General features: G+C 33.7%; 2 protein-coding genes and 1 long non-coding RNA gene across 4 annotated transcripts in view; 2 read left to right on the top strand and 1 right to left on the bottom strand.

The window, feature by feature from the left end:
* The window catches only part of LOC142525857 (uncharacterized), a 32161-nt gene extending 20824 nt beyond the window's left edge, over nucleotides 1-11337 (top strand). The window contains exons 2-3 of one of the 2 annotated variants that reach the window (XM_075630148.1): nucleotides 10518-10947; nucleotides 11130-11337. In XM_075630148.1, coding sequence (XP_075486263.1) covers nucleotides 10519-10947; nucleotides 11130-11204 — 504 coding nt within the window. In that variant the 5' untranslated portion in view covers nucleotide 10518 and the 3' untranslated portion in view covers nucleotides 11205-11337. Of the gene's footprint in view, nucleotides 1-10433; nucleotides 10948-11129 lie in introns of those variants that run through there. The other variant, XM_075630142.1, reaches the window with a different exon arrangement.
* On the top strand, nucleotides 2827-3254 carry LOC142537284 (uncharacterized). Its single transcript, XR_012818513.1, has 2 exons — nucleotides 2827-2943; nucleotides 3030-3254. It is a non-coding gene; the product is annotated as an uncharacterized LOC142537284 (long non-coding RNA).
* A 4437-nt stretch (nucleotides 11338-15774) lies between the features above and the next one.
* Nucleotides 15775-19508, bottom strand: LOC142525867 (ammonium transporter 2-like). Its single transcript, XM_075630155.1, has 5 exons — nucleotides 18945-19508; nucleotides 18505-18850; nucleotides 17370-17655; nucleotides 17033-17136; nucleotides 15775-16394 (listed from the first exon to the last, which is right to left on the bottom strand). Exons 1-5 carry the CDS (start codon nucleotides 19244-19246, stop codon nucleotides 15957-15959), a joined length of 1476 nt encoding a protein of 491 aa, XP_075486270.1. The 5' UTR covers nucleotides 19247-19508; the 3' UTR covers nucleotides 15775-15956.
* Between the last annotated feature and the right edge of the window lie 2356 nt (nucleotides 19509-21864).

The following is a 21864-nucleotide window of genomic DNA, read 5'->3' on the forward strand; positions in this document are numbered from 1 at the left end:
ACTGCGGTAGGTAGCACATCCCGAGATGCTCACCATAAAAAAATCTAAACTTTCTGAGGGAAGATGAAGACTCCAAATTTTTCTCCACCATGATTGTAAAGGATAAGGGGTTTAGGAAGAGGGAGCCAAATTATTGCTTTCCATAAGGTAACCCAGCTTAACCGAGTACATGTCATCCGGGCTTTCAACCCAAAACCGAGTGACAGTACCCCTAACCGATGTAGCGGAATATCAAACATAGCTTCTGCTTATCGAATAGGGAAAAGTTGACGAACAATACCTTCATTACAGGTTCCTGTGTCAAAAATATGACTTGCCACTTTCATATTCCGATCCACCACAGTAATCGGATTACATCTGAAATTATGAATACACCAGGAACCCAAGAATCCGAGCTAACTTGGATATTTTACCATCACCCACTCTCCAGCACAAGCTCTTTGGACTCAATTCTCCCCAAGTAAAGATCTCCACACAAAAGATGGATTGGGTCCTAGTCCAGCCACCATAATGTCGGTATGTTTAAAGTATCTTGCTTTGAGCACCCTAGCCATTAAAGAATCCGGATATCGGATGACTCGCCAGACTTGCTTCGCAAAAGAGATTTGTAATAAGTAGCTAAGTTTATCACCCCACCAATACTCTTTGGTTTACAAATCTTCTTCCAACTCACTCGATGTATGCCTTTTTTTATCATTCCACCAAAATTTTGCGCACACTTGCTCTATTCCATGGTAGACCAAAGCTGGAATTTTGAAACAGGAAATGGCATAGGATGCTAGTGCTTGCAAAACGGCTTTAATAAGTACTTCACGATCTCCCACAGAGAAGAATCTTGCTAATCAGTCATGGATTTTTTTTCGTATTCTCTCTCGTAGATAAGCGAATTGTAGTCGTTTATTGAGTAGGGAGAAAGTTGGCAGCCCCAAACAAAGGTCATGTCCCTTAACCACCTTGAAATATTAACACATTTATGACATCTTCAATTACCGAAACATGAGTGCTCGGACAGAAAGTTAGGGGAGATTTGTTGTAGATTAACAACTGCCCCGACACTCAGTCATAAAGTTGTAAACAACTTCGAACTTGTATGCAGTCCTCCACCTTCACCCTAACAGCACAAGGATGTCGTCGACAAAAAAATAAATGTGAAATAACCGGAGTAGAATGCGCAATCTTCACCCCCTTAAACAATTGGCGATCCACTGTTTTTGAAAAATCGAGGATAGGCCTTGTGAACAAAGCACAAACAGATAAGTTGAATGAAGATCTCATTGTCCTAAGACCTCTCTATAATTTAATAAAATCCCAAAAATATATCGATTAAGCCAAAAAGAATATGAGACGGATGTGACACATCTCATAATTAGGTTTATTCATCTTTCTGCAAAGCCTAGTTTAATCACAATCTCCCATAAATATGGACACTCAATTCTGTAGTAGGTTTTGCTCATATCTAACTTGAGTGTTGCAAACCCTGTTTTTTCCTTATGCATACATTCAAATATTCCCCAATAATCACTTTATCCAAAATCAGCCTTCTTGAAATAAAAACACTTTGGTACGGATCAATCATTTTGTTTTATTAAAACAACGTTTAATTGTTATTCGTATATAAGTATTATTAGTCTGATTAAATCCCCATAACAAATTACTTTTGTATGAAATGTTGTTTTTTGTATGAAATGTTGTAGTCTATTTGGGCTCACCCATTAGCTGGAACCTCTAGTTTGATTCCTCCTCCCCATGTGTGTAATCCAAAAAAAAAATTTTGTGTTTTATCATTCAAAATATCCTTTAATCATTCATTTCATATTATGTATTTATCTTTCTAATATCATTCCAAATAAAATCGCTAAGTTTTATTTTAATTTTTTTTAAAAAAATCATAATATTTTCTCCATTTCTTCTATGAAGTACACATTTCGTGTCTACCACGACCTGCTAATTTATATAATTTATAATTAAATATTCATTGAAACCCTAAATAGAAAAAAATAGGGTAAGAGAACCACGACATTAAAAACAACTCAATAATGTCATAGCCAAATAAAACTATTTCACATTTACGATATTTGAGTGCGTATAACACAAATATACATCAATGTGCAAAAATATGACCACCACCGTAAATTTTTAAATGTCCATTATTAACTTTGAAGTACGATTTGAAAGGGAAATAGAGAAAATTTGTTTCGTATAAGCATCAGTTTGCATCATTTTCCAATTTCAGTTCTTATCGTATCTTTTCCTGTCTGTGAATAAGTTTTTAGATTTGATAGATGATATTTAATTATTTGGCAAAAACTTGTGTGAGACGGTCTCACGGGTCATATTTTGTAAGACGGATATATTATTTGGGTCATCCATGAAAAATTATTAATTTTTATGCTAAGAGTATTATTTTTTATTGTGAATATCGATAGGGTTGACCCGTCTCACATATAAATATTTGTGAGACCATCTCACAAGAGACATAATGTAATTCCAATCTATATTTAATTAACTTCATATATATTGTCCAACATTTAATGCTTCGATCGTGGGTTGAGAACTTATCTAATAAAAACATGACGAAGGTCTTTATCTTATTGATAATAGCTTCAACATCCGATTTCTCGTTATCAAACATTGTTAGATGTAGTTGCTCCTCCCCTTGATGGAAAGATAAAACTAATAATTTGGGATGAGAAGCGAAACCCATACCGAAAATCCCTTAAAATTGTTAAACTTATCTGTTGGAAGAGAAGTGGCCCATTTACCAAAATAGATGGGCCTAAAGATTAAAAAGCCCATCCAACAAAATTTTAGGACCTCTTATATATAAAATTAGCAAAACCCTAATTCGATATTCTGCAGCCTTCCACCTTTAATAATCACCTGTGACCAAGGGAGGCGTTTCGAGCTCTTGATTGCGTCTTCTCGTTGAATATGAGAGCCAAGGTATAATGAAGCACTGTTTCTTTTCAAGAATCAATGGATTTTCTCCATCAATCAACAGTTTATTTTAAATCTTGATTGTTAAACAGTGGAAGAAGAAGCGCATGAGGAGGTTGAAGAGGAAGCGCCGAAAGATGAGGCAGAGATCCAAGTGATCCCCAGTTCTGCTGGCGTTTATAGGCTTCCGTTTTTAAGCTTCCAGTTTTATGATTTTGAATCTGTAGCAGTGCACTGTTTCGTTTATGCACGAGACTTGGTAGATCATTCAACTAATCAATCGCATGAGATTTCAACAATATCGATTTTTATCTGAATCATATGATTTTGGTATGCAATCCCTGCGGTTTAGCACTAGCTGTAAGGCCATCTGGGAGAGCTATTAACTGCATGATATTACTAATTAATATTACAAAAACTGCATCTTGTTCTTGATATTCTTTAACACTTTCTTTATTATGTGTATTATTTCTATACCTCTCAATCAAGGAACATAAATTTAATCCATTGCTGCAGAGCTAATAATTGTCGTAAATTATTTTTGTATCGTACCCAAATACCAGCCCTTCGTGTTTGGTTCCATGTCAAAATGATATCAATCGAAACCTTTGTGGCTTGGAAGTTGGAACTATAGAACAAGGTACCAGTTCTGGTTCTGCCATTCCCATCTGCTTCCTGAGCGATACATCAAACCATGGGGCATTTGGCTAGCGAATCCTGGTGTAATCTCATAATTCAAACTTGATTTTAGCTGCTTCAGCAAGGTGGTCAACTCACATTTTTTACTTTGATTATTATTATGATCAAACCTTTTCCTTGAGAAGCCATCCTTTTATGCTACTGAGTGACGTGAATAGTTTGGTTGCACCGTCGTAATGATTTGAATGGTGCCTCGACCTTCAATTGTTTCCTACATATGGGGCGGGGCATAAATCTCTTGAGACCCTTATACTCCTGTCCTCGTCCTTCACTACAAAGAAAGCAACTTTCCATTGGTTATGGTTCATTAATGTCCATTGATTTACACACCTTTCGCCATCTCAACAATGCCAAGAAGGGCATTTTGCTTTTGCACAATTGTTTTGAGGTCTTCAAAGACTGGTGATTTTGGTCATTGCATCTTACTAAACTGATGATGGTTCTTAAATCCAGGAGAATTCTCACGATCTAGCCTGTTCATATTATGGAACAGCTTATTTACACAATCCCTGCATAGTGCTGGTGGTTCTTGATATGTGATGGCATCTTAGGATATATATGTTTGTGTGTATACATATATAATCGTCTTGTTTTGGATAGCTCGACGAGAGAAAAAGCTATTTTACGAGAAAACGTATTTTTTGAAAGGAAAATGATGCTTAAGAAAGCGCCTCTTGGATTATGCCTTAATTTTTCCTCCCAAGCCATGTTTAAATAAGCGGCACATCACAGTTCGGCGTGCGTTGCACAATATGGGAACAACTACAATCCCTTCAGAGGGGTCGATCGGATTTTCATGAACTAGGAAGTGAATGAGCACGAATATTTTGCACTGAATACCAAACTGTTACAACCCATCTATACTGTTTATCTTAAATGATCGAGATAATTATTTTAAATTTTCAGAATACAAATATTACATAATAAAATATGAAAATCTAATATCGAAAAGTTAACATTTGCTGTTTTGATGACTAATGAGTAGATATTAATTGCAGTATAAAAAGATATTAATTTTTTTTAATAATAAAAAAGCTATTGTCTTATTGAAACAAATAAAATAATAAAAGAGGACGAAAGTATATAATTTGTTGTAGTTGTACATTTATGCTTCTCCCCAGTCTACAGAGTTGAGATACATAAACTGCAGAACAAATCTCATATCCAATTGGAGACATCCAAATTGACTGTGCTACCCGAAGTTACTTCACCATCGCAAAAAACCATAGGGGATTTAAACATCATCACATAGAACTAGAACTACCACTAGCTACATTTAAAATAGTACTTGAGCTAATATATAATTATCATATAAAATTTCCACGAACACAGTTAATTAACACATCAAAATATTTACGGAACAAATGACTTAGAAGCTACCACTGCATGCGTATATTACGCATTAAAAGAAACGTTTTCTTCATACTGAAACCAAGAATCCTCGTTCACTGTCTGAACTTGATCCTCCGTGTAATCCTTGAACAAATCAAACTCCTGATGATGATGAACAGGAAGAACTAATTCTGAAACCACGGCCTGCTGGTGGAGCCATGAAATCTGGTCCTTGAGGAACTTCACGTACTGTATGGCTTCCTCAAGCATGGAAACCGTGTCCATTTTCGAGCCTCCGGGTACCAGGCTCTGCAGAATCTTGAACCTGTTGCTGATGCGGTGGCGGCGCCGTCTTGCCGCCACGCTTTGTGGGTCTGTGGACAACTTCATGGTGGCACCGCCGTTGAGCTTCGTCTTATTCTTTTTTCTGATATTCTCTTCTTTGCCATTGTTGTTAAGGGAAGTGGATTCGGTTGGAGTGCTCGGGTTTGGAAATGAAGGGTGATCCATTGGTTTCGAATTAGGGGTTCTAAAGTTTGGAGATGAGGTGGTCTAGCTATATGCGTGATATATATAGTGAGAGATCCATGGTACTGCTTTAGGTGTGATGAAATTAATTAATAGCAAAATTCTCATATTTTTGAATAAAATTTGTTCTCATTTTTAATGATATACCATAAAATTGTATTTTACAATAAAGGGTATTTTATTTTTCTTAAAATCAAGTTAAAGATTTAGCTTTGCATAATATTCCGGTTCCAAGTCGTTTAGTTATAGGAAAGTGGTATTAAATATGATCGTCATGAGCTGGAATATTAAGAAAAAAAAATGCTATTTGAGACAATTTATAATTAATATGTATATGAGAGCAACTCTTAAACCTACGAGACAATGGATCATGTACGGGAGCTAGTTCTTGAACATATAGGAACCACATCTAGATGTCCGGAAGTTGGTAGATCGATGAGTGACTAGAATTAGTGAAAACTGAAAGTATTTGAATTGATTTAAAAAAGTTGTAATTATTTGTAATAGTAATTTGAGTGAATAATTTGCATAAAATATAAATCAATATGAAATAATTGTTACAGAAATTCGCTGCACATATAGTCACGCTCATACAAATCTAAATCTTGTCATGACAATATGCTCTTTTATTATGGATAGGAGAAAAAAACTGATACATCGAGGAGAATCGGAAGAGGCTATTCATCCAAAAAACAATCATAATAAAGTAAGAAAAGAATACCGATATCTTGTGAAGAAATTCCACTGATTAGAACAAGTAAATAAACCAATATATCATCGAGAAATTTGATGTAAAATCACCCAATTAAATATTCTATCCAAAAAGTGGCAAACTTTCCAAGTCTACTACATTAAAAATTGTATAAGAATAGATATTTCACATTTACTCTATATATATATATTTCACGTCTCTAGAATTTAGAAAATAAGACCATCACGTACAACTATTCACTCACCAAATTATCACAAATCCATTTCCAAATGCGTACGTTGTTGGCTAAATTTGGCCGTTTAATCTTTTATGATTTTCACAACCACTGTCATGGATTTACCAAAAAAATTGTGACAGTCGACTATGTTAAATAAACATTAAAATTTCAACTTTAAGATTATATTAATATTAATATAATATTTAATTCCAAAATCACCAAATCCTACACGCACCCACATTTTTTTTTTATTTGGCACATTACATCACCTAGTCCTATATTAGCCAGAGGGACAAATCCCAATAAAATTTAGAGAATCCCAATATTTAAAGTGATGCGACTGGGGCCTCCCATGAAATTCATATACGTAAACTATCTTTTTTACATAAGAAATTAAAGAAAGTAAAATTTTTTAATATATTTTTGTTGGTTGCTTTCTCGTAGGAGAGTAAAGTATTACACCAATTAGCACTTCTTTCTAAGGGCTTTTCCGTTTGAAGGAAAGTAAAATTAAAGAGATATTTTGGGGAGCCCTCAAGATTTCCTACATAGAATATTGCATTATAATTGACAAACAAGCATGAAATTCAGTGATGTAGTGAGAAAAATGAAAAGAACATGAATATAAAAATTTATATATGGATAGAATCGTAATTCTGATCATATATAATTGATCTAGCTGGGTGTGAAAGGAAGAATTTCATTAGAAATGGAATCAAAATATCTTCAATAATCGAGAATTTGGAATACCTTCATAGAAAGCACCTTAAATTTAAGATGATAGATTTAACACAAATTAATGGATTTGAAATCAGCCAAACAAATAATTTGAACTGATCTGAATAAAGATTTAAAATCTACCAATCTCGTCTCGCTTCAACACTCCTACCAAGAAAAATTAAAATTAAAAAAAAAACATTAAAATACAAACAATTGAAAGTGTTGTGCCTCGAAATCGAGACACATTTTCGACGTTGTTTAACAATTTAAAATCATGAAACAACAAACCACGTAATAAATAAAATAGCCAAAAATCAATAAATTAAACACGGAGAATGTAAAATTAAAATTGACGATCGTTTAATAATGAAAACGATTTGACAAAATATTAAATAGTTGAAAAAGATCCGAACTATACAGAATGTGAATATTTCAAAACGACGGGGGAGCAGGCAAAAATCACATGAATTTCCGGGTTTCTCGTGCCTGCAGAGGGGTGGGTAGAATCCTAATAATTATAACTTGTTCAACTGAAAATTTCACCTGGGGTGGGTAGAATCCTAATAATTATAACTTGTTCAACTGAAAATTTCACCTGTCTTCTCAATCCCAAGCAACACCGTATGTGATGACATGTTGTAAGTATAATATATTATTTGAGCAATTATTTGAAATATTTTGATTAGACAGTTTAACTAAACCCATGTTAAAAGAAGATATACTGGGCTTATGCATGCATGACGGGTTAAACAGTTAATCTTGTCAAAGACTAGGTAGGGTTTACTTTTTAGTCAGGTAAATTTCTGTTTCTTGGAAGTGTAAAAATTATTTTACTTTATTTTTTTAATGATTAAAATTTCCCTGGCAAAAACATCAATTTTTGTCTACTATATGTTGGATCGATGTTAAGTGACACTGCAAAGTTTTCATAATTCTTTGAATGAAGGAAAGTACACAAAATCTTTCAGCCTTTTTAACATTCCAGAGTATATATGAAATACTCGGTTAATGTATCCTTGTGCATGGTGGTTGGGGTTCTTGTAAAAAACCAGTCGAGTACGTAACTTGTAAATAGTTTTGTCATGAAATCTGATTATTTCTAGAAAAGTTTTCAGGTTGTTTCGAAAAATCTTTTGCTGTTATTGTTATTAAATCGATTTTTATCATTCATATTATACATATATACGTATCGTTTGCCTATATCAAACTGTATATCAAAAAATACACACAGTACGAACTCGTCAATTATGATTCTTCTGTCAGATGATGTGTAGAGTTTGTAGGATAAATCGCATGCACGAGATTGTAGTTAAAATTTTCTACTGGAAAACAAGTTCGATACGAGAGTTCTAGATCCACATGGATAAATTGAGAGACAAGTGAACTAGCTCATGAGTAGTGCGAACAGAGAGGATTAATTTGCACATGCGCACTTGAAATTATTCCCGGTAATTAACCACTTTTTTAATACTTTTCTCCATGGTTGTGAAATAAAGGTTCCGAGAATATCAGTTTGGAATAATATTTTTGGAATTGTATATGTGAATTTGTACAATCTTCTCTCATTGTGTTAGTTTTTGGAGTGGAGTTCGACTAAAGTTTTAATTTTAATATGATATCAAATATCAGTTGTTATGGGCTTAATTAACAGTCCTATGAATGATACACTAATTGTTTTGTAAACTTCACGTTTCAATATATTGGTGTGGGGAAGTAAACTTTATAGTCTTGGTGTCTGTTTCTCCAACCCCATGCATATATATAAACAAAGACAAATGTGTTAGATGTCGCACACCGGCTGAATTAAGTTTTTAAAAATTGTATGCTTGGATGATTAATCATCCCTCTTGATTTAGCTTTTGAGGTAAAGTTATGACTTGTTTTTGGAGTAGAGTTGGGATCGATCCATGCATAACCTTATTTGAGACAATATTCATAAATGTTTTGATTAAAGTATTGTTATGTTTTAAATTTGGACAAGAGTTATATGAAATCCGATTATTTATATCTCATATAGCATTATGGTCCTAAATTTGAGACAAAATATAATATTCGAAACTCGATTATAATATTCAATTCATCTCTCCTCCTAAAAAAAATATATGTAGACAATGCCTGTTTCAGGCTATGAAAGCGGGGTTGATTTCATTCATCTGACTTGTGGTGGTGAAATAAAATAATTGCATATCATCAATGATTGATAAATAAATATTCTCTATTCCATTTCATTTTTTCCATGTATATCCCGATTGAGAGAATTTAGTCTTCTGCAGAAGGATATTTGGTTAGACTGGACTTTGATATCTTATTCCGGCCCACTACAAAGTCATGTTCTTTTTGTTTTGGGTCGAGTCCTCAAATATTCATTCATCAATAATAATTAATAAGTGAAAACCAATCTAAACTACCGTATACATATTATATATGTTTAATAACAAAATAGAAGCCGGTTATTCAATTTATTCCATACTTTTCTTACCAAAACTAGACTCTCAGTGTCTTGGGTTTTCAGTTTCTGTAATCCCAATGCCAATGATGGGTAAAGCTGAACATTTGTTGTGCTCATTTTACACGAGATGATCAGTCGATCATCTCGTTACGTCCGACAATATTTCAAATTTTATCTGACACTATGACACTATGTGAGGTCCATCAAATGATCAATTGATCATCTCGTGTAAAAATTGCACAATACCATGTGCTGTGTTTTCGACCATAGCAGAGGATCCAAATCCAAAATCACTTGATTTTTTATTTACTTTTAAATTGAATGTAAATCTTCATTCTTGCTTGATTTTATTCATCTAATAAAAATTAGAATAAATATGTTAATATATATTAGATTCATGTTCAACATAATAAAATTGGAAACTAAGATAAGAGCCTAATTACCAATAAGAGCATGAGTAAACGTGCAAGCATCTTACTTATTTAAGTTATTAATTATTAATTATTATAAGAACGACATGTCACTATCCATATAAAAATAAATAAAACTATTTAAAAAAAAAACAAGTTTAGTAATTGATAAACTAAAAATTAACTAATTAAAGAATCAGAATCAATATATAAGATTTAAAAGATGTAATTCATATATATATATATATATATATATATATATATATGCATGTACGTATATATGCCTTCACAGCTCACCACGTGTTTCGAATCAGTTGCACCCCTCTCGCATTTTCAGACACGAACGTTCTCGTAAACACACAGATGTCACTAACCTAGTTAATCCATATCCACCCACATAAACAAAACTATAAAATTTAACATCTATATATACTTTTCTTTATTGAGCTGGTTGACGAAGTTTGGTTTAATCCCATCTAGATCAACTATATTCCAACGAAATCATCGTTAGAGAATGGCAAATCCAAGTGATGAGTTCAGGCTAGCGTCGTCCAACATAGACGCCGAGGGGAGGCTGCCGAGGCAGTACACCGAAGAGGGCCAAGGCGCCAAGAAAAACTTATCTCCGCCGCTGGAATGGCACAATGTGCCCGAGGGGACAAAAAGCCTGGCCCTGATTGTGCTGGACGTCGATGCGCCGGACCCGGCGGGGCCGATCGTGCCATGGACTATTTGGGTGGTGGTGAACATTCCTCCGTCGCTGAAAGGGCTGCCGGAGGGCTTCTCCGGGAAGAAAGAGGAGACGGGAGATTATGCTCATGTAATAGAAGGGTATAGTGATTTGAAGAAGCCGGGTTGGAATGGGCCTAAGCTGCCTGGTCATGGCCACCGATTCGAGTTCAAGATCTATGCTTTAGATGATGAATTGCATCTTGGAAACAAGGTAAGAAAATGTTTTGAGAAAGAAATTATAAATTTTGTTTATAAAATCACCAAAACATCATGAAATATGTTCACTCCTGCCAGGCTTATCAGTGCGCAGCTGCTGCCATGAGTCTTCTGTTTAAAAAAAAAAAGAAGCGATTTGGTTACTTAGTATTTTGGATCTTTGGTTTGAATTTGCAGGTAACAAAGGATAAGGTGGTGGAGGCGATTGAAGGGCATGTCCTTGGGGAGGCTGTGTTGAATGCTGTGTTCTAATTTTTCCCTTTCTTTGAATGTCTTACTAGTCGGTGGTACTTCTGAGTTTTTCTCATTTTGAATTTAAGAATAATAATATGAGAGTCGAAAATATGGAAGTATTAAATCGGCTCACGCTTTTAAACGATTTAAACCTATTTGGCTATTTCTTTGTCGTAAAACATGTTCAAAATGCTTATGTAGCGCAATCAATGAGTGCGATTTATAGCCGGTTTTCAAAGCGTGTCATACATATGCCTCCAATATTGTGTCACTCTTTTTTAATAAAAGCGTGCCGTGATTTAGTCGTGTTACATGTGTTAAAATTTAATTTGGTACATGGTGTCATTCGTAAATTAATAAATCTGTATATTAATTATTATAAATTGTTTAATTGTTACATAAATTATTTATAAATTGATAAATTTGTATATATGATCAAATTAGAAAGTTATTTTTTACATTTATAAATTTATATTTTTCTAATTATTATTGACAAATTTAATTGTGCACACTTTTATTTAAGGTTAATTTTTATTTTAAGATTATTTAATTTATGTTTAAATAATTTTGAAAATAAAAGTGTATATTTGATTGAATTTATTAATTTTAATTAGTATTAAAAATAATTTATATTAAAAATAAAATTGATTATTATTTTATTTTTTCATGTATCAATTAAATATTTATGATTAATAAAATAAAATTTGACGAACCTTCTGTACAACACAGCAATCGAGGTTTTATTTTTTAGCGATTCACAAGTTCTTTTTAACAGGGAGTTGATGTATATACGTGACATTAGACTCGTTGAAAAAAAAAAGAGTTGACGTTTTACCTTAGAGAGGATTTAAATTTTTTTTTAAAAAAAATCATTTTGGAGTCGCGCTATAGGGAGGGTAAGCAGTGATCGCGGATTATAGGAAGCTAGGAAAAAAGAAAAATTGTAAACGACGATCGCAAATTGTGGCAAACTAGGAGCAAAGACTTGCGGTAGACGATAAAACAGACTAACTTAGAGCGAATTAAGATTCCCAGCTAACTTTAAAAGGGTTTATTCAATATAAACTTTTAATGATTTTAAATGATTTTTTTTAAAAGGTGGACTTTTGTGGAGTTGATGGATTTTGATTGACTTTTATAGAATCTCATGGAATTGTAAAATATATTTCATAGACTCTTATAGATTTTTTTTCAAGATTTTTGTAGACTTTTGTAAACTTTTATAATTGTGATTTATTTTTTTATTAATTTCTTTTAAATAATCATTGGACATGTATAACCTATTCAATTTTAATTTTTTTTATTTATGAAAATATAAATGAATTTTACTTACTTAAATGTTAAATAAATTTAATTTGTGAAAAACGACAAATGAACTATCTAATTTATTGAAATCAAAATTTCAATTCTTTATGTCAATTCAACATATTAATGAACAATATTTTTATAAGTTCATAATAAAATTGTATTAAAATGAACAATCAAAATAATAAGTAGACTTTTTACATAAAAAAATATATAATCATTATTGACTAATTTAATCAACATCGCTCAACATTCCATTGGCTATGATATCCTTCCATGCATTAGCTCTTGCTCGTTGTTGTTCTTGAGTATCAAATAACTGATCAAAGTTGTCATCTCCATAAACTTGTGCTGATGAAGATAATTGAGCTTCATTATCTGGTTCAATTTGAAATTCATCAAATCGACACTCCTTTCGAAGAAAATTGTGTAATCCAGCACAAGCCAATACAAGCTTTGTTTGGGTCGTATATAGGGGTGTCAAAATGCGACACGACCCGTCAACCCGACACGAAAAAAATCAGGTTCGGTTTGGGATTTTTCGGGTTCTGGTTGGGTTTGGGTTGAGTTGATTCGGATTAGTACTATGTTAGGCGTATTCGGGTTGGGTCGCGGGTTGACCCGCAAAATTTTTTTTTGAAAATATTACCTATATTTTTATATATTGTATGTTTGAACAAAATTTATTGTATATTTATATGATAAATTTTCATCATTTAATATTTATTTTGCATATTTTTATTTTTTTAACAATTTTTTATTTGATTTTGTAAATATACTTTTAATTTTCTACGATTAAACTTTCAAATTTAAATCGGAAATTTTGTTATTATGTGTTCAAATTAAAATATTATTATTTTTTTTATTTTTTTGAATTTTTTTCATTAATTTTTTTAAAAAATTTTAATAAAAATAAATAAAATTCGGGTTTAGGCGGGTTAGACGGGTTGAGTCGGGTTATACGGGTTCGTGTTCGGGTTGAGGGTTTTCGGGTTGCTTCGGGTTCGGTTGGGTTCGGGTTGAAAAAAAAATAAAAAAAATTTCACGGGTTGACCCGAAACCCGACCCAACCCACCTGATTGACACCCCTAGTTGTATATTGAAATGGAGGGGCCATCTTGAATATTTTGAACCGTGATTTAAATATATCAAATGTCCGCTCTATAACATTCCTCAAATAAGCATGACGAAGATTGAACAACTCTTTAGTATCTTCAGGGTGACGACCTTGACCTGTGAATTCTTGAAGATGATAACGTACACCTCGAAAAGGAGCCAAGAATTGACGTCGATTTGGATATCCACCGTCCACTAAAAATCATACTCCAGAATATCTCAATTGCAACACCACTCTTACGAGAACACAAATTTATTGTCAAATCATCTGTCATGTGAGAATGCATAACTAGTTTTAAAATAAGGTCAGCATATACTAAAAGCTACTTACTTCTTTAGCCTCAACAAGTCCATGCAAAACAATGTTATAAATGGGTATCCCTACATAAGTGCTTCCATGAGAAAACTGGTTTTCAGCAACATGTAAGTACTGAATAAGCTCCTTCGTCATTCCCTCACTTCCAAGTGCTTTCAGCTGCCAAAAACCAGGAAGGACTGAGGAGTAAATGGCATGCAATTCCATTTGTGCCATTCAGATCATAAGCTATCCTCTAGATTCCAATGCAATAATTCACTTGATGAAATGTAATTTTTTTTTTTGGCTCTGAGTTATTAATTCATAATTATAAACTAAATGAACATGGTTGACCAAGAAAAGTGTTCAGAGCCATTCCTCATTGGACCATCAATATTTAAGATTTAAGAAACAGGTGAACTAGCAGGAGAATAGAGTGCAGGCAGTCAAATACAGGAATTCATCTATAAGTTCATCGGGTTATGCGTCTATTTTAAAAATCACATGCAAACGATCAACGAGGACAAAACTTGCACCCCTGTTTCAGTTGTCAGGTTTGAAACAGATCTGAGTTGACTGTTACTGCCGTAGACTTACGAGATTTGAAAACTTACTATGCTCGTAACTCTTTTATTCCTCACAGCTGAAAAATGGCGTTATCTTCTCACACTCATTGAAGCAAACAAAAAAACACTGTATAATATGTGGTAACACAATTCAAAGGAGTGTCGATGTGATGAGATGGCTTGTTCAATAATCATAATCATTTTTTTTCCACTGTTATTAGGACCTCGGCGAGGTTCTCGCCCCTTGGATGCTTCCTCTGCCATTGGAAATGGCCTGAGAATCCAGGACACTGATTATGAAATAAAAAAATATTTTTTTCCTTGAATAAATCAATACAATGTTTATGCGAGCGTAGGGAATATATGGATGCTTTGAATTGTGTTACCGAACAACTACTAAAGGTTCATTTACGTCAAGTAATCATGTCGATGTGATGAATTTCAAATCGACACTCATTTGGTATACAATAATCATAATGATTCAAGAAAAAAACACAATTCATCACATGTCGGATCATTCATCGTTTTTATGAGATGAAAGAAAATTTATGAAATACAATAATCATAATGATTCAAGAAAAAAAACAACAATTCATCTATTTTTACACATAAATATTGGCAATATAATCAAGAATGACCAATCATACCTTTGAATAGAAGAAATTTTTTTGAGAGAGTGAAGAACCCTAGAGATGGCTTAAGATAGAAGAGAGATAGCGTATTTTTCAAAAAAGAAAGTCCATCAAAATCTTTGGTATAGGTGGAAGAATATTTTAGATTTTCTGTAATTGTACATAAGGCTTCAAGGTTTGTACATGAATAATAAAATAAGAATCCTTGAAAATCTATGGATTTTTTGGATACCTCCTTGACTTATGGAGAGTTTTAAAAAGTCTAGTTTGAATACAACATGACTTTTTTAAAACTCTACCAAAAATCCATGTTGAATACCCCTAAATATATATAGAGTATATAAAAGTTTAAATTGAATACCTCTAAATTTTAAAATTCCATAAAAGTCTTTAAAAGTTTAGATTGAATACACCCCTAAGATGGAAGAACATATCTTAAAAAAACACAACTTACCATCTTAAACACTTACAATTGAACCAAACAAAATATACAAAATCGAGACACAACTCAAACAGACGAACGAAGAGTAGCCAAGTATCTTTGTACAACTTCAATTACATGCAGAAATCATACGTACGTACATGTCGAGGAAGTGGACGCGACAAGCACAGTACAAAGGAGGCTCTGCAGAAGAAAAGGGCTTCGAATTTGAGAAATCTTGAGGCCGTTGGGATGATCACTCACAATTCAGATAATTTAATCGAATCAAATTCTAGCTTAGATCCGGCTGTGTGTCACTACAAATGTTCTCAAACTTAATTAATAAACAAATGATATATACTATTTTCTTGTGATCACAAAACGTAGATTCACACGTTGTCCTTTCCTTTTCTTTTGTTATACGTAATCCAAGTTTTATACATTTATAGTCACTCCTCTAGCACCATTTAAATGGCCGCCTGCGGCCATTTCCACCGCATGAGTTGGGTTATGCCACCCGTGTTTAGCCGGTTCGTATTTCTCCCCGTCACCCCACAGGGCGTACGCTTCCTCGCCATGCACTGCATCGTCCCCTATCAAGAGTTCCTCATCCGGCATTCTCAGAGGTATAAATATTTTGATCAATAGAAGGATAATTGTTGTGGCAGTGAAATTCCAGCCAATAATAAACAGCGCTGCAACTAGTTGTTTGAGGAACAGTGTCCCGCCTCCGCCACCGTAAAATGCACCCTTGGTGTTTTTGACCGGCAGAAGCATATTGCAGAGAGTGGGTTCTGCCAGGAGTCCGGTTAAAGCGCCGCCTAAAATTCCGGCCACCGCGTGTGTGTAGAATACCGCTAATGTATCATCCACCTGCAATATCGTCGGATCTTAATTTAAAGAAAGGGATATAAACAGGAAAAAGTTTTAATGTATCATATTATTTTGCAAACCTAGCAATTATAATATTTAATTAGAGAAAATTATGACAAATGAACCATTGTGTGTTTTTTTTCAGATGATCAGATATTTTTTTATCTCGAAATTATTGAAATTTAGTAAAATATAAAATTTAAAAACCGAATTCCTAAGTTTTATCATTGACTACTCAATGCTCACGAGTCATGGCAGTGCTCATAGTTCTAACAATGACAAATTATCTAAAAATAAATCTAAAATGGATCGAATTGATTGGAAATTTATTTAGAATAGTAATTGGCATTAAAAATAAAAGAAAAAAGGAATAAAATATTTTGTTTATTTAATTTCCCGAAACAGATACCTTCAAATAAATATTCTATGTTTTTACAACATTTTTTTTTTACAAAAAAAATCTTCCTATCAATAAAGAAAAGGGAACCGATCAAAAAATTAATAATCATAAATAACAAGGAAAATCAAACTGATGGGAAATCCACCCTAATAAATAAATAAATAAATAGTAATAAATAAATTTAAGGAAAATAATTAATATTTTGTAATAAAAATTAAGACTTGAAGGAAAAGTGGACCTTTTGTAGCAAAGTAGACTTCTTGTGAAGAATTATCATTGAGAACCATGGGATGCTTCCAGAAAGCACGCCATAAACTATAGCCGCCCACGATTGCACCACACCTGTTCTTCCAACAACTTACAGACTCAGTAACAACAAATTACGACTCTTCAATAATTCCTAGAAGTAACAAATACCACAATTATTTTATTTTGAAAGTTGAGCCAAAAAATGCCTTGATATAATATATATATATATATATATTTTTGGCATATTTGAGACATAATATCGAAAAATCTATAAATCTAAATTTAAATATGCACGTATAATTAATTGATGATGATGTATAATATACCTGCACCGGGAGTAATGCAAGCTAGACCAGTAATCATCCCCTGAACAGCGCCTATAACTGAAGGCTTCCCAAAGTAGTATACATCCAGTGATGTCCAAACAAGAAGGCTGGTAGCTGCTGAAATATTTGTATTCAGCACTGCCACTGAAGAAACTAAATTTGCGGCGTACGGAGCCCCGCCGTTGAACCCGGACCACCCCATCCACAGCAAACCCGCTCCGGCAAGCATCAACAACACATTGTTTGGTACATACCGATCCCTGTCTACTTTTAGCCGCGGCCCTACCTATCTCAAGAAGAAGACAAGTGGAAACTCATTCATCTTATTGATATCAGAATCCAACAAGTCAACTATTATGTAACGCTAAATTTATGTAAAGCATTATTTTATTCGATTCATGATGTTTTTATTTATGACAAAAATTATGCATGTGGTGGAAAACCTTAATTTCTTGCAAATACTTTTTAAAAAACGAGTTTTTATAATTACGTATGAAAGAGGTACAATATTATGGAAAATTTACATGTTTTTTGGGGTCTCGATAAAATAATTAATGACTATATATATCCAATCGGAACATATCAAGTGAAAAAATCTTAACTTTGACGCTGTATTTAAAGAATCATGACAAAATTGTGCTACGTACTTTTCACAATTGATCAGTGGGTTCCAACGAATATAATGTTTCATGTGGGGTATATGTTAGAAATATTGTGCTTATTATATTATATAATCATCCAGAGGCGTGACATAATAATTGGATGTAAATCACTGGCATTGATAAATGTAAATTTTACGAAGAATTTGACATTAGATCAGTATTTGAAAGTTGATAATTATGAAATGACATTTACTGATTTCAAAACTAAATCTAAAATATATTAGATCAAGAAAAATATTTTCAAACTCTCAATTCTGTTCCAATCAATAAAGAAATATTTGATGAAGGATTTTAAATTCATGTAGCTGATGTCAATTGAATGCAGCCAAAAGAACTTAGAAAGCTTTGCAAGAGGGAAACAAGAAGACATCGCGTGCCCGTGATTAACAATTAAGTGGTTCAGATGAAATCTTGACAAAACTTGGAACAGTAAGCAGCTGAACGAGCTTTAATTTCCAGTAAAGAAATTGTACCCAATAAGCAGCCGTGAAACCAGAAATCCCCGAAGCAAGATGAATGACGTAGCCGCCGGAATAATCGATCACTCCCCAATGATACAAAAAGCCACCACCCCACAGGCTGTACGCACCCACCGTGTAGCAAAAAGTAAGCCACAGGGGCACAAAAGCCATCCACGCCTTAATATTCATCCTCCCCAACACCGACCCCGCAACCAAAATCGTCGTGATTGCAGCAAAAGTGAACTGAAAGTAAACAAGAGAAGCCATTGGAATGAATGGCTCATTCATTTTCGTTTCAATGGTGCCATTTGAATAACGGTGGGTACTTTCAGGCACCGCAGCTCGCCCTGTCAAATACCTGCGAGAAATGATTAAACATTAAAACCTCATTAAATGGGTGAAATTCACCGTGAACTGAGAATTCAAGAATCGAAGGTTTTGATCTACTGTACTTTTGGCTAAGAGCTGGGCCGCCTTTTCCCCAGAAAGGTAAAAGCTGTTCACCAAAAGCTAGACGATAACAGAGAACAACCCAACAGATCAAGACTGCGGCGAAGGCATACAGCGCCATGAAAGCAGAATTAACGGCCCATTTTTTCTTCACGATGCTGGCGTAGAGGATGACGAGTCCCGGCATGGACTGGAGGCCGACAAGCGTCGCCGCCGTCAGCTGCCACGCGTTGTCGCCTTTGTTCAGCCAGCCGGGAACCGCCGGAAGGAGTTCCTCATATGTTAGAGTTAGATTGTTATCCATCCTAAGCTCTCTGTAACTGTAGATAAAGTTATTTCTGCTTCAAGATAAGATCTGGTTGATTGAAGTTTCTTAGATTGCATAAAAAGGCTTGCATCCAATGAATGTAGAATCTTGGTTGGTTAAAGTGGGTCGCAAATTGTAACGCTGTATTGGTGGGGGCCGGGTGGAATTAATCGAAAGTGAGAAGGTCAACGAGACTTTGGCTTTTGGAGTACTGGGGGGGAAATTGGTCTGAAACTTCGTACGAAGACGATGGCATAATAATGTGAGGTTGAATTTTCGCGGGGAGAGTATATAACGTAGCTTGCCATATTTATTACTGATTTTAATTTTAAAATTTTTATTTTTATTTTGGAGTTTCAATTGTCTCAAGAATTATAAATTCAAAATTTATTCCGCTTGATCTCATAGATGTCTTGACCTTGGTTTTTGTATACAAGTAAACATGTTTTAGCAACATACTCAAGGGAAATTGTCAGTACTATTTCTATTAAATTTCGAGATCGCTAAAAACTCTTCGTAATTTTCAAAATTTAAGCAAACACACCTCAAAAAATACAAAAAGAATGTGTGTGTTCAAGATTTTAAAAGATTTTTAGCAATTTCGGAATTTCATAAGAATACATGTAATTAACCCGCAAACTTATTATATAATAAAATTATCTAGTAATATGCTTTAAAACTGAGGTCAACATGGTAATGACCCGGGCCTCGGGGATGTCATAAATTTTTATTTACGAAATAATTAAATTCAATTAAATTTAATTTTTTTATGAATAGCTTCAGTTGATTCGCAGAACACCCAATTCATCTAAAAGAAACCCCGCCAAGAAGTGGACCGGTCCGACAACGAAGGGACTGTCGGTTTTATTTTAGATTGGACTGTGTTGAGAAACCCGCCAAGAAGTGGACCGGTCCGACAACGAAGGGGCTGTCGGTTTTATTTTAGATTGGACTGTGTTGAGAAACCCGCCAAGTAAGTGGACCGGTCCGACATTGAAGGGACGGTCAGTTGACAGCTACAGATGGGTGGTTACACGCACGTGAAATACACGTCAATTTTGGGTAAATTTGACTATTAAGCGAAAAGTCGTCCATGGCTGCGCACTAGGCAATCCACCCTTTGACATACCTGGCTAATTTCAAACCGCAAAAGTTTCTCTCCTTTAAAGAATTTTACCAAGCCTAACGATCATCACCTCTATCATGAAACATAATCGACCTCAATACCTTTGTAAGTCTTATACGTGAATTTTTCTGAAAACTAGATTTTGTCGAATCTTCAAAATTTGGCAAAAAGTTCAAAAATCATTTCAAATTGTTTGTTTTTCAACATCAAGTTCGATTTTTAATTATCATAATCGTGACTCATGCAGCATTGAAAATTTCTTACATAACCGATCTAGTATGAGCACTCCATCGAAAATCAAACTAAATATGAATAAAAAAAAATCACTTTATTGCACTTTCTTTTAATCTATTCGATAGCCAAAACTTTATATAGACAACTTAAAAGATTAATTTTAAAATCAAACTTGGAGGATTGCCCTTGTTCCGAGATCTTCTATTTTAGCTGAAATTTAATTTATTTAACTTTTTTGTTTAGTTTATTTCAATATTATTAATTAGTAATGTATTTTTTTTCCCTTTGCGCACTTGGAATTAGCCCACAGCGATAACATTAACTAATGTTTCACGCACTTGCATTAAATTCTTCCATATTTCTTGAAGACAAAACTTGTAATCAATGCACTTGAAAATTAGGTAAAATCTTTAAAGCGAAAATATTTTAGGAGTTTTGTCACGAAAACATCAGATCGCTTGCCATTTTATCAAAAGATAATATCTCGTTAGTTGACAAGGTATCTCAAATTTTTTTAAATCATATGATAGCCTCGTGTCGTGTTCAATTTTTTTTCGAGCATGAATAATTATTATTCCCCAATTTTTTTAATGTGGTCGACCAATTTTTTTGATTTAAGGCGAAACCATATTTTCTACGTGCGACAAGAGAAGTTAAAAGAAGTTACAGCTCATTAATTAATTAAGAATATTACGAAAAATGTTGAAATTTTTTCTTCTGAATAATCCATTAAGCACGTTTTTTTAATACAGTAGCTACTGATGGATCCTTGAACTAAATTAGCATTAATGAAGCTAATCATTGGTGTTCTATATTGCTTCTATAGCCTGGATAAATTGCTCCAAAATACCCATATATTATCGATTTCTGTCGGAGTTTTTCGTTTCAGCAAACATATCAGAAATGTCATGCCCCATGTTAGCATCATCAGAACTTTGGTGAAAATCGGACTAAAAACGCAAACTATTAATTTCTTTAAAATAATTATTTAGTCGAATAAAATCGTATTTAGATGACAGTTTGTAAAATTTTCCCTACCTAACTGGAGGGTCGGGTTAATAATGCGAAAGTCGCATGTTTCATGCCTGCGCGAGGCACATTAATTAATTTTATATTTTCCTTTCCCCTTTGTTTCAGACAATTTTCAAAGTAGGCCATATTTTCGAGTAAATTAAAATAACATGGCTTTGTGAATTGTTTCAACATCCCAATAAACACACGTAGGCTGCATTTGCACTTATGGATTTGAGCTTTG

This window comes from Primulina tabacum, chromosome 2 (assembly GCF_025594145.1).
Source record: "Primulina tabacum isolate GXHZ01 chromosome 2, ASM2559414v2, whole genome shotgun sequence".
NCBI lineage: Eukaryota > Viridiplantae > Streptophyta > Magnoliopsida > Lamiales > Gesneriaceae > Primulina > Primulina tabacum.